The following is a 26,729-nucleotide window of genomic DNA, read 5'->3' as shown; positions in this document are numbered from 1 at the left end:
ATACATGGATTCTAAGAATCAAATTTATTTATAGAAATTTGGTGCAATTTTACATGGGACTCTATGCTGTGCTGGCCTCCAACGAAAGCGTCGTCGATCCACAAGTTAAGATGTCCCTTGGAAAACGGTTTCGATACTCGAAGTAAGTTTTTAAAAATTTTAAAATGAAAAATATATTCTGCAGATATTTCAAAGTCGTACGTAACTCCATAAGAGTCTTATTTTAACAAAAAGACTTGCTCATGCATATGACTTACACTTGGCTCACACTCATTCTACAGATATAAGCCCTTGATATATTAAATAATGCTAGAATCAGCTATAACATAAATCCACTCCAACTCTTTGTACGGAATTCAAGTAATACATCAGCATTAAAGTCATATTGTACAATCGTTTTCATGGCATTGTCTCGAGAAGGAATTCCCATTAGCACCGTCGACAAGAATTCCGTTAAGCTCCGTAATATGATAGCTTATATTTTGTGATGCGATAAAATCTTGGTAATCTCTGCACAAAATTGTAGCCACGATAATGTCGGCGAGAGTCACGCCAGACGGTTACAACTATTTCCACGGCTTACTGTTGTTCACGGGGCTATGTCTAGTTTCTCTCTATGATATTGTTTCACAATGTAGGTGTAGGTGAGAATAAAGACTCGTTGCTTATCGTTCATACGTAGATGCGTATCATTTCCGAATGTCACGGGGGATTCTTCCCCGTCTTTGGAGCAAGTTCAACGCTGTAAACAAAACATATCCTATAGCCAAGAATATGAGAAAAGTTTCTCGCGCTTATGTCCTCGTGGAACTTTATATAATTTAGAGAGTTTCCGAGCATATGCAAGACATTATGCGACTGGTGCAGTAGCAAACCTCGATTATGACACTACTCAACGCTGCGTACATTGCAGTCTCGATGCACGCTGACGTCTATTTAACACACTTTGTTTTTTACGCGAATATTCGCTCAAGGATCACACGCTCTTTAAATAGCACGCGAATATCCCGGGTTTGCACAATGATAACTGATCAAAGTCAATATTAAATGGAAAGTGCGCGAAAAAGTTTCAACATTTTTCACCTTCGCATCTCGCAAAATCTGTTCACTCGCTAATACGCGCGCGAAAGCTTTGTATATACCTAGACGAATTAAATACATCTACCCGGCCAAAGTCTGCAGTCTTTCGAGCGTTTATAATTTTCAGCCACGATTAAACCGTTGTGCACTTCAACAATGCTTCTTAATTTTATTTCCGCTTAACGCGCCTAGACTACTTACGGGAGCAGCTATATTGCACATAATTCCTACAATACATTCTCGAGCACCGCAAACCGCTGTTTCAGGTGATAATACCATTGTGTGGATGCCTTTTAAACATTAACTAGCTACGTTTAGTCTCTTTCTATAGTACATTATTTGTGCCCCGTTTGAACGAATAATGCAGTCAGGACATTTGCATCGATTGTTTGTCGTTCGGTTTCAGAAATATTTTTCCAAGTTTAGATCTTCGATCTTAGAAAAGCTATAAGTAGTAACAATATTTATTTATTTGGCTATTGATGTAACAATTGTCCACATTTGTTATAAGTTATTAATATTTGTCAATTGCAATCCTGTATTATAATTACGTTTTGCTGAAATTAGCAAGTAGTTTGAATATATTTCGATCGATTTGAAATTACTTCGAGAACGTCAAAAGTTTTATACACAAGTGCCAAACTAGTTAGTTTCGACAAAACTTATGGATTCTTCTTACAAAAATCAATCTATTTTTTAAAATGTCAAGTATTTCTCCTTGACACATAGGTGCAGATGCGAGTGAATAACTATTCTACGCTTTGAATGGACTCAAGTTATAAAGCTTATCGTCATTATAAAAAACAAAATATGCCAAGTATTTTTTATTTATAAATAAGCTATTATTGCGTCTATTAATTTGTTCTTATGGAAGTGTTTTTTATATATTTGAATAAAGGTTATGACTAGAGCCAACTTTGAACTTATCAACGGAAAGTTTTCTATTTACTCGGTAAAGCTTGCAAAAGCTTGCCAAATGCAATGAGTTGTGCTAACTTTCCCGTTAAGTAGGACGTTCCAACAAAAATCCTTTTATTTTGAGTTAAATTTTTTATCTATTAAAAGATTCTGAAATCTGAACGGACTAAAATCGTTTTTCTTCTATTAATTCTCTCAAAGTTAAATTTTTATTTTATATTTTCACTATATTGTTGCAATTAGCGAGGGTCTGTAAAAAATATGATACAAAGAGCATTATTAGCGGCTTGTGATACTTTTATACTTAACTAATGGTCGCTGCACACTCTGCTAATGGCATCTTTTTAAATATGAAATGCAACGAACATTTTCTGTATTTAATCCTTTATGATTACCATATACTTCATGATAGATATAGCTCATGATAGATTCATTTGGATGTACAGGTCGCTAAATGCATCTCGATCACGAGAACTGCGCACAGTGCGCAACAACCCTCAAGCCCGAAATCCATTTATTCGATACCTTAGAGATAACTGCATCATATAAGATACATATCCATATTCTTGTGGCGCGAAATGATCAGGGCGGCAAAGGCAGAGTTTTGCGCAAATCAAGGAAAATGTGTTGAGCAATTTAACTCCGTCGATCAAGTTTGCAACTCACAGAGCTGATGTCGACGCGCAGATTAAAGCCGCTGCAGTATACACAGGGGTACTTGCTTAGACACACGCAAACGTCAGTCGATGAACGTAAAGTTATTTTAAACGAAAAAACAATAAATGTTGCCTTACGTATTGGCTCTTTACTGTTATAACTACACTATTTCATGCGATATCAGCTGGAGTAACGCTAATTACTTTCCACGACTAAAATATATTATGGGGCGTGTATTTGTTTAGTAAGGAATTCAAATTTTTTATTAAATGTACGTACAATGTACATTGTTCATAACTGTAGAATATCTTTTTATATATCATAAAACAGGCCAAAAAAGAATGAATTAATTAGCTCATTTCCTTGAAATATACTTTGAAATATGTCTATTAAAAGACCAAAGTATAACTTGGAACTAAGTTGCACTGACCTAGGTCTCAAAAATTCACGATTCGCATTTTTCAAAAGCATTTATTTTATTCAGTTCATAAACCATTTTTTTGATTGTATCTCCGAACTCAAATTAATTATATAAAAGTTACTTATTAAATTGATTATAAATAATGATGAAATTAAGTAAATTTTTTGTTACACTGATTTAAATGCACACTGATCTCTAATTCTGGGAGGAGATTACAGAGACCTTTTCATTGAAAGGTCTGATTCTTTCAAAGAAAATAAGTAACTACTCCTTTTATATGTAAATTTCATTGGAGTTACAAATTCTCCGGAAAGACAGCTAACATTAATTGAGTCTGAGTTCTTTATCTAGAGTTACTTTACAGCTACAACATTCATAGTTGAATAAAAAAATTATAATCAAAGTAAAATATATATTTTTCTCTTGGCAACAACATATATTCATCGCAGACTTGATCAGTCTGACTACCCCATACGAAAGGATGGGAAAAATAATTATGAATCAATTTTTTAACTGTCGATTGAATTTTATTGAAAGTGGTAAATTTATCTTGTTGGAGAAGAAGCGATCGAATGAAACTATAACAGCTACTTTTTTGCTTGCTATAGATAAGCTGTAGAAAATTTATTTGCATTTTTGCATCGTACGTATCTCTTTTTGCTTATAATAGAATGATTATACGTGGTTTTGATCATAAAATTTTAAAGGAGGTCTAAAAACATCCGATGTAAATGATAGATAATCCTAGGTACTAATATTTATTTTCATAAATATTCGCAGATGATTGTCGCGAGAAATAATTCTTGTAATTAAGATGAAATATGAAGTTGTGAATAGAAAGGCCGCAATATAACGTCACGAAAGCGTGACTCGAACAAAATGCATGGTACAAAACGCATTCACATGTAGGCGAGGTTCTTTAGACGGATTGACACTTCATCTCACGTTCTGCATATTATATTGAAATATCTTCAGCGCTCGCGCCGAGTATTTATGTATAACATGCATATCGTCGTCGACACACACGAGGGTTACGTGCGCAATTTTCGCCTCGCTCGGATAGAGCTTCAAAGCTAATACATATTCCCGCTTTACTTATATGCGCAGAGTTCGTGCTAAAACGCTGCGGCGAGGATGGTCACTGGGAGGGACGCGAAGGCAGCGAGCGAGACGCTCCAAGTGGTTGGACCAACTACACGCCGTGCTTTACTCCGGAAATGCTGCTGCTCGTGAAGAAACTTTACGCCGGCAGTAGCGATCTTGCTCAGGTATGCAATCAGCCGCTGCTACTACCTATATACCAACCCCACCTCCCCTTCCACCCGTGTTGTACAAGTAACTTGAACACTTGATTAGACCGTGAATTATATTGTTTGCTATTATTATTATCGAACACTGCTGTTGTACGTAATTTGTATCAAAAATATTTGCATCGTCTTTCCGACCAAGTTTATTATGTGCATCGAAATTAGTTGTCTGTTTACTTTACTTATTCGTGATATTGTTCGGCAAAGTTGTATTAACTTGGCTCTGAAACTTATCAATTATATTTTTTCGAGAATTTTCAATCTTTTATATTCTGAAAATATGCAAACACCAACCCACCACCACCAGTGGTTAAACTCATCAATTTTTTTTTATTACATCCAATCAATTATAATTCCGGGGCGAATTTCAAGACTCTTGATTTTTTGGAACAATTAAATTTGACCCATCCTTCAAAGATTCGTTACAAGCTAAACTATATTTATGTTCGCAATTTATTCCTGAAATTGATCACGTAGACTGAGTAAATTTATTACCCCTTCAAAGGAAAAAATAACTCGTGATAATTGAATGATGAAATATTAATAATTCTTTTTGCAGGTTAAGCTAGAAATTGCAGAAAAAACGAGAACTTTGGAGCTTGTCGGGCTTGGCATATCATTAACGGCACTACTTATATCATTATCGATATTTTGTCGATTTAGGTAATCATTTTCAATTTACTTTAGAATTGATCCAAAACAACTTATGCAATTGATGAAAAAAACTCTTCTTAATTTGCATAAACTTTCATGTACTCGATAGCCTTTAATGCACTCCTGACAAAGTAACTTTGTAAATTAGGTTAAAAAAAAAAATAATCGAATCAAATGCTAATTTTTCGATTGGGCCATTAAAAAAATTTACATGTGCTCGTTATACGGACGTGGAGAGAGCACTTGGAATGAGCTCTTATACAGCATCAGCATAAGATCGAAAGAATGGCTCTTTTTTGCGACACTAAAAGCTTAAAAATTCAGCCGACTATACAAATAACGCGTCGGCATTGTTCTCCCGAACGCAGAGGTAAAAAGTTATAAAATTTGCTTTCAGGTCATTAAGGAATACGCGTACTCGCATTCACAAGAATCTCTTCGTCGCGATGGTGATTCAAGTCGTTATAAGGTTGACTTTGTACATAGATCAAGCGGTATTCAAGACGCCCGGATCCCGAGGTCCGCAACTTGGCATTCAAAACACGGTAAGCCGAACACGCGTCTCATCAATTAGTTCATCAGTATGTTCTATTTTTATCTTTCCGACGATCAGTTATTCGTCGGCTTCGCGCATTTCACGCTAGAAAAAAACTATTCCTTTTTTTTTCCTATAAAATATCCAAGTTGATTACGTCGCGTACACTCGCGCTTGATAAGTAGAAGAAAAAAAAAGAAAAACTTTTGATGGGGCTTTGACTGCCATAATATACCAGGCACTATATATACGCGTATCCCGGCGCGGATCCTCGCGCTGCAGTTGTCGTCTCGGCAACGCTTCAAGTAGACATACACAGTTTCCAGTCGGACGTGTTGCGTCGGGAGTAATTATGTGTAACCTTAATGGATGTTGACCTGGAGCGCGCGGCTACACTGCGCATGCACACACAGCGGAGCCTCTGCCAGCTGCTTTTTTTCGTACGTACTCTTCGCGCATACACTTTTTCATTCTGGAATTTTCATCGCGTAATACGTTTTTTTGTGCCGCGCGCCAAGCCTCACGACGGTTACGTACTCAATTGCCGTAATGACCATTTCAACGCCATGACGCGTCGGAATTCTTTGCGTACGCCGCTTGATGCTATTAATTTTATTTTAAATGAAGCAATTTTACCCCCTTTTCCAAACTCGGGCTTGTTTTTTATTCAAAAACTCGTTTCAGCGTTTCTGTACAATAAACTGTGATGATTAAATGAGCTGCATTATTACATTATTAAATGATCCGCGTTGATGATAATTTTGAGTACCGTTGCAGCCTTTTCTGTGTGAGGCTACGTATGTTCTTCTAGAATACGCGAGGACGGCCATGTTCATGTGGATGTTTATCGAGGGACTTTTTCTACACAATATGATTACGGGTAAGCGTTACTGGATCCGGATCGATTAAAAGGAAATAATGGGGCCTAATCATTTTTCAGTGACGGTCTTTCACGAGACTTCGCACTACCGCATTTATCGACTGGTCGGCTGGGGCTATCCGCTGGTTATGACCTTGCTCTGGGCCATCATTACGGCGCTCTACAGTAATCCGTCGAAGTGAGTATATATAAAAGTCTTGGAACAATTCTTATATAAACGAGCGGCGATTAATTCTAAACGTTATCGGGACAAGCTCGTCCTTTGAAAACGAAGCTTATATAGGAGCGCATCGCTCAGTCAATCCCTATCTCAGCCATTGTCGTTCTCAAACGTGTTCGGTCGCTATACACACACACACACACACACGTCACAATTCGCTTGGCAGCCGCTAACCTAGGCTGGCTGAAAATCGAGGTCGCTTTTTCGGCAATGTGTACATTTACTTGTTCAAACCATACGTATATACGTATGCGGAACTGTTGGTTCGCACACACACACACACGTACGCTGACCTTTTATCTCGCCGAAACCAGAAATCTAGTAGTAGTGCTTTCCTCTGCGGTCGGTCTTTGCGCGCCCGCTAAATTTTATTAAGTTGAATTTCCATCAAAGGCGACTCGCGTACGTACATACACACGTGCAGTACGCCAGCTGCAATGCGTCGTCGCCTATAGCGGCCATTGTATAACGCGAGAATGAGCCTTTTGATATTTGATATACTCGCGGCCGTTCATACCCGTGTATCGACCTAACGGGGAAAAAAAAGAAAAAGATTTTCTCTCTCGGATGATTCGACGATCGATGCAAAAAAAAATGTAATCGAATGAATCGGACTGATCGAATGCTCGATCGAGCTCAAGCGCATACGTACATAAATATTACTATCGATTTTGCAGCTCCATAATTGTGAGACATACTTTCACGTGCGTGTAAGCTCGACTGCCGGCGCGAAGTTACCCGGTGACATATAAATCGAATTCCCCCATTAATCCACTTCAATTTCATCGACACACTTGACTCTCGGGCGAGCTCTCGGGTGCAGTCGAGCTTTTGCCAGGCCAATATGTATAATTCCCAACGTAAAGGGTCTATACGTATGTAAAGGCACACGTGATAAAATACATATATAACTACCATGTGTATATAATCTCTCTCTTTCTGTCTGTTAACGCTCGCGTATCTTGTAGATGCTGGTGGGGCTATAATCTAACGCACTACTTCTGGATTCTCGAAGGACCAAGGATGGCGGTGATAGTGGTAATGTCATTTCACGTAACTTTGCAAACTCTTGCCAATAAAATGGATAAGCCAATAATCCTTTTTTTTTTATAATCCGCGAGCATATTACGTAACGAGGCTTGAGATGCAATAAAAAAAAAAGTCCAAGCTATGAATGTCTGGTAATCCAGCCCCGATGATTGTGTTTCAGCTCAACTTCTTGTTCCTCCTTAATATTATAAGGGTACTTATTGTGAAGCTACGCGAAAGCCACACTAGCGAAACTGAACAAGTTCGGTAAGTCTGGGCGAAATCTTGCTACTACTACTTTTTTTTCTCGCATCGGGATTTATATAGGCTTGCCTGAGCTCTCGCGCGGTAATATGCATGAATTATTTACCATCGTTTCATCGAAAGCTGCGAAACTACTTTTGAGAATGCGGGCCTAGAAAAAACTTGGCCGCGTAAAATGTGCGAGCGAGTACGTCTTTGAACCTTACAACGAACTTTCGCAATCAAAAACTTTCAGGTTCGAATCGGATATGTATGCTTGAGCCAAAGGGAGCCTATATACTTGCGCGCTTTATTCAAATCGTATAGATGAAATCATCAAAAAAGCTTATAGAGTCAAAGAGTCAGAGCTAGAACGGCACACGATATTCTACTGATCGGCGCGTTCTTTCCTCCTTTTTCTTTTACTTTCTCTCGTTTTAGTCTCTTTACCGAAACTTTTTTTCTCTCTACAACTTTTTTTTTCGGGGGGATTTTGAACAGTAAAGAATCAACACCCAACTAAATAACTTATTAATGTAACTTTTCCACAGATTAAACTTTTACACGGATGCCATTTGTAAAATCAAAGATCCACAGTTACTAAATACTTTCGCACCATCCAAAGCTTCGTAGTTTTTTTCTTTACTGAGAAATCGATTTAACGCTTAATCTTCTTTTATCTTTCGCAGAGCCCTTGGAAGAAATCTAATTTCGATATTCGCCTACCGAAAGCTAATAATCACGCTTGAAAGAGCAAAAATATATAAGTATAGTTTAAGCATATTGACTGTATGGAACATTTGAATTGTGTTCGGCAGGAAAGCAGTGAGGGCCACGGCGGTTTTAGTGCCTCTATTAGGAATAACCAATATTATCTCCATGACTGAGGCACCTCTGGACAAAAGCATCTGGGAATTTGCACTTTGGTCTTACACGACGCATTTTCTCAATTCGTTTCAAGGCCTCTTCATTGCCACCCTTTACTGCTTCCTCAATGGAGAGGTAAAAAACAATTATAACTACTAACTAGTTTACTGTGTATAATTCATTTCATTTTTTTTTAATTTTATTTTCATCTTAGATTATCAAGTTCAATTTCATTATCTCTATAAATTAATAGTTATTCGCACTATACTCGCCTTGGCTACGGACTTGGAAATCTAATTGTAGACCGCTCTTATGTTGAATTTCCTCACTTCCCTTATCCTATCTTATCTTGCGGTTTCTCGTCCATCAGGAACGTTTTCAATTATATACATTGAGCACCGACATACAAATTTCAGGCCACGATTTGCGCCTCAACTCTAATTCATACTCTCTCCGGAATATCATTACTATCCCTGAATATAATAAATAGGTTGTTCATTTGACAAAAACCTTTTGATATCGAATGAAAGATGTAACTTTTAGCTATGACAGTTATTTATAACGATTGAATGAGATGTTTTTCCAAAGACTTGATCGAAATAATTACAGCTAAGAAAAGATATCTTCAAACGTTAACGATTTAACTTGAACATTCGCAGCTATAAATTCAAACGTGATTGAGAACTAAGCAATTTCATGGAGCGTATTTTTTGAAGCGAGTGACGATTAAATTCATGACGTTTCACTTTTTATTTCTGCATCAGTGCAGAAATTCAATTTCGATCAATTCGCGTTGAATCATCGGTGCTTTTCATCGTATTACCACAGTGTTTTTAGCAATCCTAAGGCAATCGCTGGTGCACTCGGAGAACAAAATCGATAATTTCAAATCTATAAATACAACACATTCGAAACTTTGCTGAATTAATAAATCACATGGTGGATGCGCTACGATTGATTGTTACGCGACGTTTTAAAATATTAAATTTAAAGCTCGGCTTATCGATCGTGACTGGCGATGTTATGGATTGAAAAATAGTTCCACATACTTCGATACCGGAAGTAATTTTTAGCGAGTATCGGTAGTCGAGCATCGAGAATACTTTTCCATTAAATAGTAACTACCCCCGAGTCCAGCCGAGAGGATATTTTTCACTGACTTCTTGGGCGAACGCGAGCACAACGTAACGGAAAAGCTCGCAGGTACGAAACGCGCGAATCGTCGAGCGGCGTGCGATATGCTTCGGCTGTCAAGGGAAAATAGGAGAGTACACCGGCGCTTATATGCATACTCGCATACACACCGACGCGCACGGCACACACGCACACATCCTATCATTCGATGTAGTCATATGGCGTTCAATCTGCAGGTTGCGTATGCATGAGCAATCTGCGCTATACGGCCGCGGCGCAAACAAACTGCATCTCGGGCGAATCATGAATCTCATTAAGTGCTCGACGCGACTCGCTGCTGCTTTCCCACGACGAAACATGATGAACGTTATTATCGGCGAGCTTACACATGGATGTTTTCTAGCGACGCTTGCTTGGCTGATAAAATAAATACGCCGAGGAATCGATCGCTATTACCGAGTACTTTGATTTGTATCCGCTCACGGACGTTATTGCCATTTTCGTGCCTATTTAGGTTTTTCCTTTACCTTTTTTTGTTTCGAATAAGCATGAATTGCGATTGAAATAATTAGCGATCAACAATTTTATCGATTCATCTGCTTGAACCCCGAGATACTATTTTATACAGCTGTTTTCATTAAAAAACCATTTTTAGTCGTTACACTATCGAGCATATATCAATGTCACGTCCATTCCGTAAATCGAACGTAAATACTCGCACAGACCAGCGGAATTTACGTAAGCGAAAATTCAATTAATCCTCGCCAATTGTTGTTATTATTAGTGCAGTAAATAATTTCTCTATCTCGATGACAACGCAATAACGTCAGAATGTATTTTCCAAAATATTGGCGCGCCAGTGTTACATAGGCCGGCTTCGATGCACTGTTCCAACGGGTCAACGCCGATGCATGTAAAGTTGAGATTGCAAATTTAAATATAGTTATTTGTAGCTTGATAATTATCACTAGGCGTGCGGCAGTACTTGTTTTCTTTGCAGTGCCGTGTACTGATGAAAATGTGAATTATGCATCGGCATGCCCCACTAGCTGAAGATATGTGCAGTTTATGTTATGTAATGTAAAACTAATAATCCACTTTATCCGTGTTTCAATTACACCAAGTAATCGATTCTGTGCGTCAATATCGTGCAACATCATCGTGAAATTTCCTCGAGAGAGAAAAATACGCTGCCTATGTTATTGTTTGCCGCGGATCATTAACTTTTGTATAAATATGCATTTGTGGCTTATTATAACTGCAACATTTTCAAGTACCTTTAAAATGAATCAATAATACAAAAAAAAGTAACTGTTTATATAACAGCATCTGTATCTCGCTTATTGAAAGTGTTTGGCCAGAAGTATGTTGTACACGTTTTACGAACAAATTTTCTGCAACGCTGCTCGTGATTAATTTTGATTGTCTATTAACTTTGGCCGTGTATCAGATGGTTTATCGTCAATTTTCAATGCTGCAATTTTCCCTGTTTTTGGCGGCTTATGCATTTAGTGCGTTAGCATCGAGGAAGCTTTGAGCTTTTAATCGATATATGCTCGAATTTATTATGAGTGTTCATAAACAACATAAGCATTAATTCAACGTTCATTATTTTTTTACTACAGGTAAGATCAGCATTGGACAAAACGATATCGGTGTATATGTCGGTGCGCGGTACCGACCTCACGAGGCGTCAATCTACTGTAAGTGGCTGCCAGCCTCAACGAATGGCATCGGGTAAGAAAAAATATTGCATAATTCGACGATCCTTCATTTTTTTAATAGCATTATCTTCGATATTAGTTACATGGTAAAAATTGATCGAATGCGACCAACTCCTTAAAAAATCACTGTGCTTTTTTTAGCCTGATTCTATGCTCGTATTAATTTGTTTGATTACAATATATATCACGAACTGAATATTTTGTAATTAAAATTTAAATGAAAAAGGGGATCACAGATACCCTCGCACAGCTAATAACTATTGCAAGGGGATTTATCGATAATAACGCGCATCTTCGGGTTATAAGTACCGATGCATATAGAGCGATAATTACAGATATTCTGTTCTTTGTTTGAATCCGTCTCTCATACATCCTTCCGAATTCAGAATATTATCCTCCAGTGATGTGCAACGTGAGATTAATTCTCTTGAGGATCCCAGTTTGGTTTATCTTCTTTTCCAGACCTTTGGGGAAGAGCAGGAGAGCTCAAGTAGCGCCGGCGAACGAGATGTCATATATTACATGAGCGAGAGAAATTCTATCGTGAAAATTATGTCGTATGTTTTTCAAATTTTGATAGTAATGATAAATTTCCTTGTAAATTTGTCTCGACGTCCATGACATCGCTTAATTTTATAAAATCTGATTTCAAAGGCGGTTACATAAATTTTTTCATTTTATTTCAACGAATTGGTTTATGCAACGTTTCCAAGAATTTTCTCGACAAAACGTATCCCCATAAAATAAAATAATTTTAATTTACATTGTATATTGTCAAAAACAACGCACAGTTTTCTAAACTAAACTTCCGTCCGATTTGTCAGGGTCCCTAAAGAGTTACATGTAATATGTACATTGATCGTACTAAGCAAATATCATACACGCTAAAGTAAACGTTTTTGTTTGAGGAAACTCATATACCAACATTGGTGGTACGGTAAAAAAGAAAAATCCGACATTTTGCTCGGCTAGCTGTTTTATTCGGCTGCTGAAAAGCGTCGGTTCATATTCAAAGATTAAATGACGCATACGTGTACTTAGCGATGCCCGGGAAAGCTCGAACTGGTACTAATTAAAAAAAGTCACAATTGTCAAAGTGATTTTTTTCCCCAAAGAGTTAATTCGATGTATATTTAAATTATTAGCATTCCTTATGGATAATATTTAATTATAAAAAGCAAATTATTTATTTATTATCTAAAGGCACGTATCGATATTTTATTTTGACAGTGAAATAAATGATACTTTTTTTATTTAAAGTCATTGAAGTGGAGGAAACGGAGATTAGACCAGGTGCTGGTTGGATCAGACTTTGCTGCCGTGGGGGAAATATACCACCGCCCGATCGGCCGCCTGAGTAAGTAAAAATGTACTTTAGATTTTCCGATAAATTTTTTTTATAAAATAGTGATTTCGAGCAAAAACTTTTATTTTTAAATTCAACTCTTCTTTTATAACTTGAAGCGTCTACTATTTTTTAAAAAAATAATTTTGTACAATAGAATGAGATATAAATAGGTATGATTTCCTATGCATCATCAATAATTCATAGACACTGACTTGGATTTAAGTCGTAACTATAGCTATAAGTTCGAAGAAGCTGAAAAAGAAGGTTAATTAACTGGCTCTTGAGGGACTTAAGATTTGAGTAGCAATGAACTTTTTTTGTTGTTTACAGCTGCACATTTAGGTTAATCCTATCGGAAAGTTATTTGGCACATTTTATAGATAAATAATAGATGTAGCTCTGATTGCAGATATTATTGCAATAAATCTGTGCTCTCCAGTTTGTTATTCTATTCTGACTTCCGTTTTTTACAATAAAAACCTTTTCAATGACTTGGTGAAAGTTTCATGAATAGTAAAATGCGTAAATTCCACTTTCTATTTAGCCCATGCATTTTTTCTTTACAGAACCAGTCTATGACCATGGTGGCCCTGGCGACTGAAAAAAGACGCCAAATTAAATTCGCTTGGTTGAATATCTTCAGAGAATAAAAAACTCATTCTTCATTTCAATGGAAAAAGGCAGCACTGGAGAGGCTGGGCATTTCACCATCGAGACAAAACGAGAAGAAAATAAAGGAAAAAAATGAAAAAAAAATGCGAGAGAATATTGCTCATCTGTGAAGTAATTTTTTCGAGCAACTATGAAGGATACGTATGATTTTGAGACGATTGCAGCCGACTGATTGCTTAGTTCTTAAAAGTATAATAGTTTGGTCTATATGTATACACGACAACGTTTATACAGTGGGTGTATAAAAAATAAATATACATGCATATATAACACAACACTGAATCAATATTTTGCGGGTAAATGTGGGACTATTCAAAAAACTATGTTCTATTGATTCAGATATCTAGTTTTTCTACTTGGTAAAATTTTTTACTTCTGTGAAACAAGCTTTAATTATTCATAAAATCACATGTCGTAAAGAAATCATTGTAAAAAATGCACCAGCTCTTCATTCTAAGCTTGCGTAAAAATGGCCTACGCATCTTAAAATTATAATCAGTTGATGTGACTCGCAGCTGTGTCTCTTTGTCTATATTATGAACGTAATTAATTGTAGATAACTCATAAAAATTATTTATGCAGGGCATTGATGTTTTTTTGAAGTAAAACTATTCTAAATGAAACGTCCTAAAACAAGTGGTTAAAGTATTTTTCTCTGTCATATTTATAATTTTATTCCTTAATGAGGTAATTATTAAGTCTATAGGCCAAAAAAATTATATTGACGTATTCTGCAAAAGTACTTGCATAATGAAAAACAAATTGAAATGAAATATCGAATTCATAAAAATATGTTAACGAATTGAGTATAATAGTAAAATTAAAAACTCATTACGCAATTTCAAATAAAAATAATTGATAAGAATAAAAGACTTAAAGTATAATTAACATAACATCTGATGTTTGCCACTGGTTGGTATTCTCAAAAAGAATATTACTCGTCTGTAAAGTAATTTCAGTAAAAAGTAGCTGATATACTAAAGTTAAAAATTGCGTAAAAGTTTACAAAATTAATGTTGAAAACGTCAGCTGCAAGGCTAGTGTATTTATTAAAATTATTACAAAAATGTTGTACGGGTTATATGTTGTTAAAAAATGTCAGCTAATAAAAATAATCGCAATTTTAATGAGTCAAAAAAAGATAGTCAGATGGTTTACAGAAATTAGATATTTAGTTATTGGTTTCTATTAAATACATAATTATACTCTAAACTAAAAATGGCAGAATCAAATTTTATAAGGGCTATATAAATATAACTTGAAATAAAAGAATTCACGCACAACATGGTCCTGGGTGGCGATAAATTTATCGGCTGAATTTTATGAAACGTGCCTATTTGGATAATTTTTTAACATCGATGTGACACTTTTAATTGCTCATTGAAAGTTTAAAAATTAAATTTATTTATAAAGTAAATCATCTGATGATATTTGAGCTGTGATGTCGATAATTTTATCGTGTCAGCACGAAAAAAGTCAAAAGACAGTTGAATACTTGAGGGTACGTTTTTTTAATATTTTGCAAGATGTGTCTATTTTTTAATGTTCTACGTGTAACGTAATTTTTGTGATAAATATAGATACTAAAAATGTATAACGTAAAAATAAAAAATACTCAACGACAGCAACGAGTAATAGGATTTGGTAATACTAATGACTAAAATCTATAATGTTGACCTAGTTGATTAAATTCTGCTCTTTTTGACTGATGTCAATTATTCGTCTACTCAGCAAATTTGTAAAAAATTTTCAAAGCGATAATTTGGAAATGTTAACATACGCATTGATGTTAAATTTTTTTTAATATATATTTCAAAGTGTTATAAATGCCCTAGTAAGAAAACCTTTTTTACTTTACAGTCTAATGAACTTCTTTATAATTTCCGAAAATATCATGAATTATGTTACTGGTTATTGTGAATAAAATAAATTATTTGTCAAAACTACGCTCACCAGTTCATACAACTACCTTTTTTCAATACAATTATTTTACTTGGAACAAATATAAAATGATTTACTAATATTCTTTATTACGACTTTCAAAATCATAATATTCATTTCTTGTTAAATATTATTGCTATTAAAAATGTATCATCGTTTTATTCTTTTAATTTTAATTCATTTTTTGAGAATGATGGTGATCAATTTAACGTAGTTTTTTCCGAATATTTTAAGCAAATATTTTGTAATACATATAAAAATCATTTTATAATCTATGAAAAAATTTTTACGTAAACTTACTTTTTACATTTAATTTTTTTATTAAAATATACAAGTATAGTTGTAAATTGTAGTATTATCAATTCACTTTGTTATGCATTGATTATGCTTTGATGCTAATATTTAAGCTATTTTTTATCTTTAAAATAATCTGCACAGCATAAAAGTTGAATAATTATCTTTCAATAGTTAAAAATTGTATTAAATGTGCAGTAAAGCTATGGATGAACCAGGTACAAAACGTTCAGATCAAAATATTGCTCTTCGTACTACTCTTCCAAAAGGAACAACTCATCTGAATTCGTCGTGAAAACTTCCTTCGGTATCGACCATTTTACTCGCTAGAAATAACTCTTTTTTATTTAGCATGTCAGCTAATTTTAATTTTCCGTCATGATCTGAATCTGACAAGTCGATCAAGTGACGTGCTTCTTGAATCGCGTGACGTGGATTTCTTGGGTCGATATAGGCCTGGACAACAAACATTTGAAATAAATCAAGGAATTTTTATTTTCATAACTTCGATAAAAGAACACCTTACTAGAAGCTCTGCACGATCAGCTTTTCCATCTCTGTTTTTGTCTATAAGGTACCGGAATTCTTCTCGACGCTCTTGACTTACGGGTAAGGAAAGACTTTGATCCGGACCACTTCCATCCGAAGGTAATTCGGAAAATTCATCCTCCGTCAATTGCTCATCGCCATCTCGATCTATCAAAGCAATTGAGAATGGAATTACTTCATCAAGTAAAACGATTTAAACAATCGATTTTCAAGAACGAAGAGTAACAAAAATTACCAAATTTTTCAAAAAGATCCTCGACCATTTGTAGAAGGGCCCTGTGACTGCTTTCGGGATGAGTGAAGGCAAGAAATTCGTCGAGCGCCAGGCGGTCCGGATCGGTCCGCGCTGCCTCGGTCCATCGAGCTCGATCCCGCATGATGGCCTCTTTAAGTGGACGAGACAGCGCCGAGTGTCTCTTATCGTGCTCTAAAATGTAGCTCGCGGGCAAACCGATCTGGCGTAAAAAATGAGCGTGATACTCGTCCCATGTTATCTCACCTGAAACGATAACTCGATACGCTTGCACAAAAGCTACTGAAAAAGAATTTACAAGCTACTCCGGATTGCTTCCCGATATTTCCTTACCGTCTCTCGGATTGTTATCGATAGTGGTGAAGAGTCCGATATTGTCTCGCATTGCCTTGTCGATGTGATCGATTATTTTCCCATGAATCCACTTGGACAACTCCTTTATGTCTAGAAACTTGTCTTCGTTCGTATCGGCTTTCGTGAATATCATTTCCAAGAGTCCTTTGGAGCGCTGTTCTCTCTTTTCAATTGGCTGCTCGACATTTATTCCTTGAATATTTACATTATTTTGTAACGGATCTCTCTCGATTTTATTCTCTTCGAGCTCCAACAGTAGTTTTTCCATAACCCGACCATCTCCCAAATGGGTATCGTCAATTTTAAGAGGTAAGGTGTGACGATAATGAACCAACAATAAACCGGAGTAAATAAGAAGCGAGACGAGTACCGTCAAGCGAGGAAGTCGCCTACAGGTTAAATCAAATTTCTTCATGGCCAAAGAGCACAAACGAGAGAACAATCTTTCCGCTTTTTCTTTTTCATCTGAAGAGTCAATCAAATTAGATTATTTTAAATATATACTCGTTTAAAGTCATTATTAAAGTATCTATTTATAACATAAATAAATCTTGAGACTCAAAAAAATACACTGACAGAAAATATATAAACAAAAAAATGCATCAGTCGGTGCACTGTACCTATAATTATCGGTAAAAGCAGTTGTTTGGAAACGTAATATTGGTAGTAAGCTGTTGATGAGCATTGGCGTATGCAAAAGCCGGTGCTGCTCCCCCCATGCCGGTGCATGCGCCATGAACCTGCTGCTGCAGCGACGCATTACTCTATTATTTTTTTTTCACATCAGCACTCGCTAGCTAGTTCGTTATCTCGATAAAAATTACCGAATTATCTTTTCGAAGTATCGTCGCTAAAAAACTGTAAAAATATTTAAAAACTCGAGGCACTATCACGAGTAGTCGAGGAAACTGACTGCGTGTGTCCTGCTTGCGCTCAGAGTACGTGCGATACTAGCTCGTGCATTTCTATCGATCCGCTTTCTCCGCGTCGAGCAGAAAGTCGTGTATATAGTACAGCAGCAGCGCGCGCCTTTTCCCTTTCTCTTTTTCTCATACTTATAGTCCATCGTGATGGCATTGTGTGTAAGTTGGTCAAATTTTACTTTTTTTTTTCCTCAACTAATTTCAGTTTTATTTTATTGTAAAACTCGTATGTAAAATATGAAAATTCGAAAATTCAGATAATCAAAGCATTGCTGAATTTTTTTATAATTTTGTAAAAAGTTCGGTAAAGGCTTTTAAAAACTTTTTATTTTTATTTCCATTGCCTTCGAAATCCACTTGAATGGTAATAGAAATGAGGAATATTAGGTTTTTCTTTATTAAAATGAATGACTTTTGATTATTATTGCAAAATATAATTTATTTTATTGTGAGAAATCTAATATTTTTAGTGCTATCTTAAAAACTATTTAAAAAAAAGTTTGCAAACTGTACAGCATGATGCACGCTGCTCATTCGCGGTATTTACAATTTCTATTTCTAAAATACCGATGAATCGCTCATCGGCTCTTTGGCATTAAAATTAAAAAAACCCCGTTTCGAGGCATCGATAATAATTGTGAGTGCTCAAGCGTCGATTACAAGACCCAAATTCGTAATGCCTTGCAGATGACTATCGATTTTCTTCTCAGGCTTTTCAGGCTTTTCTTGGAGCTGCTGTTGCTGCAGCTGTGGATGGTGTTTTGGCTTTTTCGGGTGCAACAATCGACTGATCGGTGGACTGAGCAATCCGTAATCGAGCTCGGCGGGCTCTTGGAAGCCAGTGAAGTAACTAACTATTACGCCAATCAGCATAGTTCCTAAACATCCGATGGCGCTGTACCATAAGTAGCTTATCTAAAAAAGAACAATTTTATGTAATATTAAATTACTTTACCCATATCTTAATTGCCTGATACTAGAAAATAAAATTAAGCTTACCCTGTATATGAACCATGCCTCCTCTACCTCTGTGTCCACGGGCTGCGCCGTTGCAGACGTGGTTGCATTGAGACAGGGGCACTGGTCAATGGAAGTCGGCAAAGTGTCGTCACGAATATTTCCGTTAAATGTTGCAATTTGAGCACCCAAGCCGATCCACATTACAAGTGCAAGACTCAAAATTGCGCCAGTCATTGCGCCCTTAGCATTAGCCCAAGGAACAAACATCCCCAAAGAAAATAAGCCTAGAGTTATTCCACCAACCATACCATTGAAAGATAAAGCAACCTGTTGACGAAAAAAACAATTGATAAAGTGAGACGATAATTTTACGTTTTTTTTGTAACATAATGTCGCTAAAATTTTCAAATTCTCACAAGAATAATAATTTTAATAAATATACGAGCTTATTTTTAGAAAATACGAATTACTGCAAGCGAAGTATGTGAATTATGATTATAATTAAGGTCGCGCGTTAACACAACTCCAAACGATATTGTGCAAGATGAAACGGAAGCGCATTAGAGTAATTATATTATATTTACCTGTAATACGCTACCAAGTCGTTCCACTACGAAAACAAGAGCAAAACTGAGAAGGCCGAAAAATATGCTGATCCATTTTGCGTAAAGAGCACCTTTTTCGGCGGGTATATCTATTTTGAAGAGACCTCCTAAGATGTCTTCACAGGTGATTGCTGCTAATGAGTTCATGGCACTTGCAACAGTTCTGGAAATTTAAATAATTGAACATGAATTCGAGTGAAAAAATAATTTTTTCTATACTGAAAATTTTCAATGTAATTTTTACAGCATTATTATGAATATTGTAAAAGTACTAACCCTAACGAAGCTGCGAAAATTCCGGCAACAAAAAATCCAGGTACTCCTATCGCTTTGCCCATATAGTTCATAACGTATAATGGCAAAAGCTGATCCAATCCTTCAATTTGTCCAGCGCGTTTTGGATCGCAATGCTCGTACGCACTGAGTAGGACTGCACCCGTCGCAAAGTTGATGGTGTATATGAAAATTAGTCCAAAAGCAGACACCCATAAAGCTCTAAAGAATGAAAACACTGATGAATTGGGGTTCATTTTAAAGAGGGTACGATTTTATTCAGCATGTGTACGTACTTTCTAACTTGTGAAATTTTTTCTACGCTCAAATACTTTTGTACTGTTGCTTGATTGCTGCAATACATGGTGGTCCAATAGAAGGTACCGCCGATAACGACGCTCCAATAGCTGTGTCTGACAGTTGGATTCGGATCGAGATTGAAAAATTCTAATCTATGAGACTCTTTGGTTGTTTCCCAAACTTTTTGCCAACCACCTTCCATGGAGGCACCCCAAAAAACGATGAGGAGAAGCGATCCAATGAGTACGGCGGCTTGAAAAGTATCGGTCATTATGACGGCCTTCATACCTCCCTGTAAATAAAAAAATTATTATGCCACCGAATTTACACCTTCTTCTTTATAATATTTTGATTACTTACTTGAGAAGCGTAAAAAATGCAGACCACGTAGACTAGAGACACAGCCAAGTAAACATTGAGGCCCGTAACTGTAAAAAAAATACGTAGGTTAGAGTATAAATAGTTATTTTCGAGTAAATAAATCTCGAGTTATGAAAAAAAGTAAGTACCTCGACTCAGAGCTAGAGCTGGTGCATACACGGCCACAGAGGTATAGAGAACCATTTGAAGCATGTAAAGCGAGCTTGCAAGCAGTCTGCAGTGCTTGTTGAAGCGTAAATTTAAATATTCGTAGCTAGAAGTAAGCCTCAGATTCATGTATACTGGAAGATACAGACGCGAGGCGATAGGCACAACCAAAACGAAAGCCAAACATGTCATCCAAAATTGGGTGCCCTGCAATAGGTCATATTATTATTTTAAGTTTAAATTTGAAACGTGCACATTATTAATATTATATCGAATACTCACATGAGCGTACATTTCAGCGGGATTACCGAGGAGTTCGATAGCCGTGATGAAACTGGCGGCGAGCGACATAGCCATCGGAATGGTGCCCATGTCGGAACCACCGAGCAAAAAATCTTTGCTCGACACCTGCTTGCCCACGAAGCAAGCGTAAAAAAATCCGATGCAAATGGAAATGACGAGCATCGAGACGACGACCGTGTAATCGGCCCATGTGAACGGATTCATCAGAGCTGGATGCTCAGCTTGGCATTGCTGTTGGACGCTTAATTTTTCTTCTATCGCGGGAGGTTCAGTCGACGATGCTTTATGGCGTTGCTCGGCCGACGCGCTGGCTGTCAGAGCGAAAAGCAGGATCAATGCTAGGCAGCGCATTTTTCGTATTTATTTCTGTAAACAATAGTTTCAACGCATGAGTATTGGATGCATAATATTTACAAAAAATTTTTAAATGGTATAAAAATTTTCCATACATTTTCATTCATGGCTAACCGATTTTCGTTAAATACGATTCGAACGAACAATTACACGAACGTCCGAGGAAAACATTTTGAGCAAGTCATGTATCAATAATAAAAACGCATCGATATTCAATTTAAGCATAAACGAGCAATCGCCGCGTTGTAATATGACAATGAAACTGTACCATCTTCGTATTTACTTTATATTGAAGCGATATTTTAGATGCATGCGCCATTGTAATGTTTCTGGTTTGAGTCGGTTTCATAAATTTCACGCGAATGTGTCAGGCTCGAGTTTAAAGAAATCGGCAAGCTGCTACTGCTTTATCGACGACGTTTGATTCATCTCTGCAGCTGCATGTGTTCTGCTGCGCGATTTTTTTATCGATTTTTCGATTGACAGCATGCAAAATGCAATTTAACCATTCAATCTTTCTAGAATAGATCGTTTCCATGAATTTCTATTTTTTGATCTTACGATTTTGATGAAATGAACTAATTTTATTTTTAAATGCCGATTACAATATACTTAGGTTTTATATTTTTATACTCTGTATACTTATACTTTTGACATTTTTTAACAAAAATTTGTTTTATCTCATTCAACGACGAAATAATTGAATTGAACATCGTAACTAAATCATTATAATATTAAACATTTTTGAGTTATAAAGTTTTACAACGATAATTCATAGATTGGTCCTTGATATGAATTAAAACTAAAAGATATTGTAAATAGACCAATTCAATATCACTTGGAATGATTTGACATTAAACTCACAACTTTCATAGAGTTACAATCGAAACGTCAATTCCAAATAAAAGTATCTTAGCTCAAAAAAATTACCTTATCATAAGATCTTAAAGATACGAGAAATAAAATGATAAATCGTTTGATTAATCTCAATTATTTACGAAAATCCCATATGGGTTAAAATATTATCAAGATATTAAGTAATCAACGAGAAAAAAATAAAAAATTAACTTGAAAATTTTAAACTTTAATTTCTGAAATCAAAGTTTTTTACGATTCTTGAAAAGATAATCAATGTCGAAAAGATCTTCGAATGATGTAAAGCATTTTGTCAAAAAACATATTTAATTATTTTAATAGTTCAATTTGAAATTATATGAAAAATACAGTGTTAAAATATTATCTCTTTAAATCTGTCATGAAGTTCTACCTGTCATTCTTTGTAGGTAATTAACAGTGAATATTTCACGTGAGAAATATTATATCACAGACACAGACTATTTATCAAAACGTAAATTCGTTTCTATTGTAAAGCACTCGAAATTTTTAAATTATTAATAGCATTAGAATAAATTTATTTAATAAATATTTTAGTGCTTATTATATAATAATTTTGAATAAAATTTTAAAACAAAAAATGGAGTAACTAATCGACTGCGAAGTGATCATAAAGAAAGCTGCCATTGCAAACTACATAGTCATTTGATACCGGCCGGCCGATATAGAAATACGACCGGTGCGAAGCCAATACACTCCGCGAGACATATCAATTATTATTCATAATATCATCTGTTACTTACTTGTGACAAAGAATGAACGAAAAATCCCTCGAAGAATTACGTGCTGATTCGCCTTGGTTTTATCGCGTACCGAGAAAAGTACGAAATTGCAGCTGAATAATCTTACTGGTTTTCTTGGCGTAACGCATGTATTCGAGCTTCCCAGATTTTGTGGCAGACTTGCCGATTCGTCGATTCTCCTATCGTCCAAATACGCACAACAAAAAAGCGTGTAAAATGTCCGCAGCACTAAATTGTCCAAGGAAAAACCAAAACTGACACAATGGGGAAAAAGAAAGAAAAAAACGTGAGCTGCTATATCGAGAGCCGAGCCGACGACGAACGATCACTAGACTTTGACAGCACGAGAGCGAGTGCGCGGGAGCGAGTATGTCACGAGTGGGGCCCGACGATCATCACTGCATGTGAACTAAAATCGATATGAAATAAAGTTTGACACGTGCGCGCTTTTATAGAGACGCTCGCCGCTGGCGGGCATCTCTGCCCCCGGACTCCGATATGTATGTATAGCGATCGAGCAGCGCCTCCCGAGCTTCCATTGTTATACACGTATAAACGGTAAACATATCTCAATAAAAAAAAAACGAGAAGAATTTCGATGATTGCGATGACGACAGTGGGTTTGACACACGCCAACTATTGTGCTGCGCGCTGTGTCTACGGTAGCGTGAAGAAAATTTTTGTAACATCGTTGACACGCGCGAAATTGTTATAGACAAAAATGTCCCTCGAGTGGGCTGTTTTTTACTAATGAAAGGTTTTCCGAATTAAATTCAAAAAATCACTAAATAATGACCCACGAGTTCTACCGCACTTGGCAAACAAAAATATTTATTCAAACACAATATTGAACGATGACTTGCAACTATGATGCAGGATGTACCACAAATGCAGAGACTTTCTTTTTTTGGGTCAAAAGGCTCAAAGTGATAAAAATTAGTCATTAGTGCAATCGAAAATCATAATATATTGTTTTGGGTTAATTAAGTTAATCTCATTATAAAAAATCTCAAATATCGAAGTAAATTCATTGTTTGGTAAAGTGATTAAAGGGCTTATCTCTCCATCTAAAGAGAAAATGATCCATGTATTGTGCTGACTGAGATATACAGACTCATCAATTTCATCTCGAGCACTTGAAAAAGAAACCATCTCGTTCTAATCGTTTTTCGTTAGATGCACCGATTCCCTCAAAAATACAATTAAAAATGTATTATGTATTAAGGTATCTTTTTTTTTTGTTCTTAAATGAATAATTAATTTTTCAAATGATCTGTTAATTTCCTCAAACAATCACAGAACGTTGCGCATTGCGACCATTAAAAAATAAGCAACGCAATCGTCATCGATTTGCTAGAGCCGACGTGCGCGGTGCACTATGCACGAAAATGTGCGATCGATTATAACAGGCTCGCTGCGATTACGCAATGATAATGAATAGAAAAAAAATGTCAATCGTTCGTAACAATAACATAACGCGCGGCTGCCAGTAATATACACACAAAGATCTCGATCTGTAACAAACATTTTTTTACCCTTTTGCCTCGCGTGCGCGCGCGCCTATAGCAATGATAACGCGTGTCTACACAGCTTCGGTCAATTGATGTCTTTCGCGACGCGTAAGTACACATGTGCGTTATGTCTTTAATCGGTTTGTGCGTGTGTATTCGCCTGTCCGCGAATGAGCGTATATATACGGACACACGTATTCGATGCACTTGTGTGCGCGAGATCGCGCGCTAACTGCCATAAGTGTCACTCGGGCGTAATATACAGCTTATTTTTTGCCTCTGATTGCCGTACGGAAAATGCTTGAATTATTGTCACACGCGCCGAACAATAGCCACGAAAACACACAAACAGATTCGAGCCGAACAAATGAAAAATATTTTCTTCTTTATACTCACAGTGCCGTGGTCCGACAACGTATGCTGTACGCTACGAGATTTTACAGGAGAGATAAGGAGTTACGGTCATATCTGATCATCCATTATAAAGCCATTATCTCCTAGTGCGACAATGACAGGTGTATAGCAAGACTTCCGTACAAACTTTGCTCTCGGCATTAATCTAATCGAGTGCGTACTCGAGTACACACTTGGATTCGATTAATTTTCGAATTTCGGACGCGGGGACCCGAGCGACCACCAGTTACTCTTTTTTTTCCCAGCTCGAAACGTTAGCGACGCGTCCGTTTGAATAGTTTTTCGCGAATACAATAGAAACAAAGTAAAATTTTAAAGAGGCCATTGTTAATAAAAGTGTCATCGAGAGAGGGTCGTGCCACACAGACAATAAATTTGCGATCGTCAATTGGAACGCGTCGCGCGGCGAGAGAAAAAAAAAGACCACTAAAAGACTTTCCAAGCGCATCTAATTGGTAATAAGATTGAGCGGAAGGACTTTTAGCGCGTCACTGTCGCGCGCGCGGGATAAGTTTCGCGATTGCGAAAGAAATCAAAAACAGCTCGGACAATTCATTTCTAGAAATGTTATATCGAGTCATTCGGTGCATGAAAAGAGAAGAGAGAGAGAGAAAAAAAATCCGCGCACCGCTAATGATTAAGTACAATGACGTATGTGCGCGCGCCGACGCGTATTCCGCGCGCAAACCGTATAAACTGAAAACGCACATGTTTACGCTATACGTGCATAAAGTTGCGTTACAGCATTCGTCGATCAGGATCAAACTAGATTTTTGTGAAAAGCCCGAGAGAAGACGGCGAGATGTTGACGGAATTGCTGCATAGAGAAGATACGAGATCTCCGACGATAAAACCGCAAAATTTGTTATGGAAATCGTTCATATTTTTATGCGGGGTGTTTTTGTATTTATTTTCAAATTATCATGCTCATTGCATACTTTATTTCCGAAGTATACACTATTTTTAATAATAAATAGTTGCAGTTTCTATCTTCCCGAAAGTTACTTTCATTTGATCAAAAAATGTTGGTAGAATTTATTGCTTTATATCCATGAAATCATAGAGGTAAGAAATGTTCAATTATGAAAGAGTTAATTTTTGAAATTTTCAATTTATGTTTACTTTAGGAACTATCAATGTAAACTATAATCTGACAAGATTCAAGTAGCGGAAATATTGCTTGAGCAAACGTTGTTTCTTGAAAAAAAAACGTGTTGATAATTAGAAGATTTACTAATGAGATATAAAATAAATATTTGTCGATTGTTTTTATACAATTAATTAAATCTCGCAGCAAATGTTTACTTAGATTCAAAATCAAAACATTTAACCGGATTTTTCTGAATTCAACAGTCGTATCGATGATTCGCGACGAATGAATGGCTTTTTTTCCTCCTTCACCCTCATCGATTCAATTATGCGAGTTTTTCGCCACCAATAGATTATTGAAGACGAAGGTCGAGACTCGAAAGATCAATTAGGAGATCGAAGTACTTGCATCTGCACGCAGAGGAAATTGCCGTCGTGGATACGTACATTTTTATTGCCCGATTCATTAAGTAATTCGTGCGCGGCTGATAGTGCTCATTCGAGGCTTATTAGTCAAAATTAATATTTTGTTTATGAGAAAAATACCTATTGATAGTAATATCATCGTGTGCTGAAACTGGATTTAACCAGTTCGCAGGGTATTATAATTGACATTAACGGCGATGGTGCGAACAGGTAAAAATTTAATCATAGATCTTAATGTACAATCTTTACGACTGTTCTTTATCAAAGCGTCGAAATTTCGTGCTAATCGGTCGTTGCGCGCGCGCTAGTGGTGGAAAAAAAGTAAA

The 26,729-nt window shown here is 36.4% G+C and overlaps 3 protein-coding genes across 3 annotated transcripts in view; 1 reads left to right on the top strand and 2 right to left on the bottom strand.

The window, feature by feature from the left end:
- LOC106651586 (PDF receptor-like) overlaps nt 1-15,796 on the top strand; it is a 41,205-nt gene extending 25,409 nt beyond the window's left edge. The window contains exons 3-14 of the mRNA XM_014370153.2: nt 35-142; nt 4,184-4,344; nt 4,943-5,046; nt 5,435-5,582; nt 6,350-6,452; nt 6,513-6,630; nt 7,641-7,710; nt 7,883-7,968; nt 8,763-8,946; nt 11,571-11,682; nt 12,930-13,026; nt 13,584-15,796. Of these exons, the coding sequence (XP_014225639.1) occupies nt 35-142; nt 4,184-4,344; nt 4,943-5,046; nt 5,435-5,582; nt 6,350-6,452; nt 6,513-6,630; nt 7,641-7,710; nt 7,883-7,968; nt 8,763-8,946; nt 11,571-11,682; nt 12,930-13,026; nt 13,584-13,596 (1,304 nt within the window). The 3' untranslated portion in view covers nt 13,597-15,796. The remainder of the gene's footprint in view (nt 1-34; nt 143-4,183; nt 4,345-4,942; nt 5,047-5,434; nt 5,583-6,349; nt 6,453-6,512; nt 6,631-7,640; nt 7,711-7,882; nt 7,969-8,762; nt 8,947-11,570; nt 11,683-12,929; nt 13,027-13,583) is intronic.
- A 39-nt stretch (nt 15,797-15,835) lies between these two features.
- On the bottom strand, nt 15,836-18,007 carry LOC106651591 (45 kDa calcium-binding protein). The gene is made up of 5 exons (XM_014370167.1): nt 17,701-18,007; nt 17,060-17,545; nt 16,709-16,972; nt 16,451-16,620; nt 15,836-16,380 (listed from the first exon to the last, which is right to left on the bottom strand). The coding sequence occupies exons 1-5, from the start codon at nt 17,807-17,809 to the stop codon at nt 16,201-16,203; spliced, it is 1,209 nt and encodes a 402-aa protein (XP_014225653.1). The 5' UTR covers nt 17,810-18,007; the 3' UTR covers nt 15,836-16,200.
- Nucleotides 18,008-18,459: 452 nt separating this feature from the next.
- On the bottom strand, nt 18,460-23,390 carry LOC106651453 (sodium-coupled monocarboxylate transporter 1). The gene is made up of 9 exons (XM_014369963.2): nt 22,964-23,390; nt 20,952-21,338; nt 20,651-20,876; nt 20,502-20,569; nt 20,138-20,433; nt 19,845-20,063; nt 19,548-19,731; nt 19,003-19,290; nt 18,460-18,918 (listed from the first exon to the last, which is right to left on the bottom strand). Exons 2-9 carry the CDS (start codon nt 21,321-21,323, stop codon nt 18,649-18,651), a joined length of 1,923 nt encoding a protein of 640 aa, XP_014225449.1. The 5' UTR covers nt 21,324-21,338; nt 22,964-23,390; the 3' UTR covers nt 18,460-18,648.
- Nucleotides 23,391-26,729: the final 3,339 nt, after the last annotated feature.

Source organism: Trichogramma pretiosum, unplaced genomic scaffold, assembly GCF_000599845.2.
Source record: "Trichogramma pretiosum strain Unisexual culture from Peru unplaced genomic scaffold, Tpre_2.0 scaffold53, whole genome shotgun sequence".
NCBI lineage: Eukaryota > Metazoa > Arthropoda > Insecta > Hymenoptera > Trichogrammatidae > Trichogramma > Trichogramma pretiosum.
The sequence above is the reverse complement of the archived record's forward strand: the minus strand, read 5'-3'. Positions and strand labels throughout refer to the sequence as shown.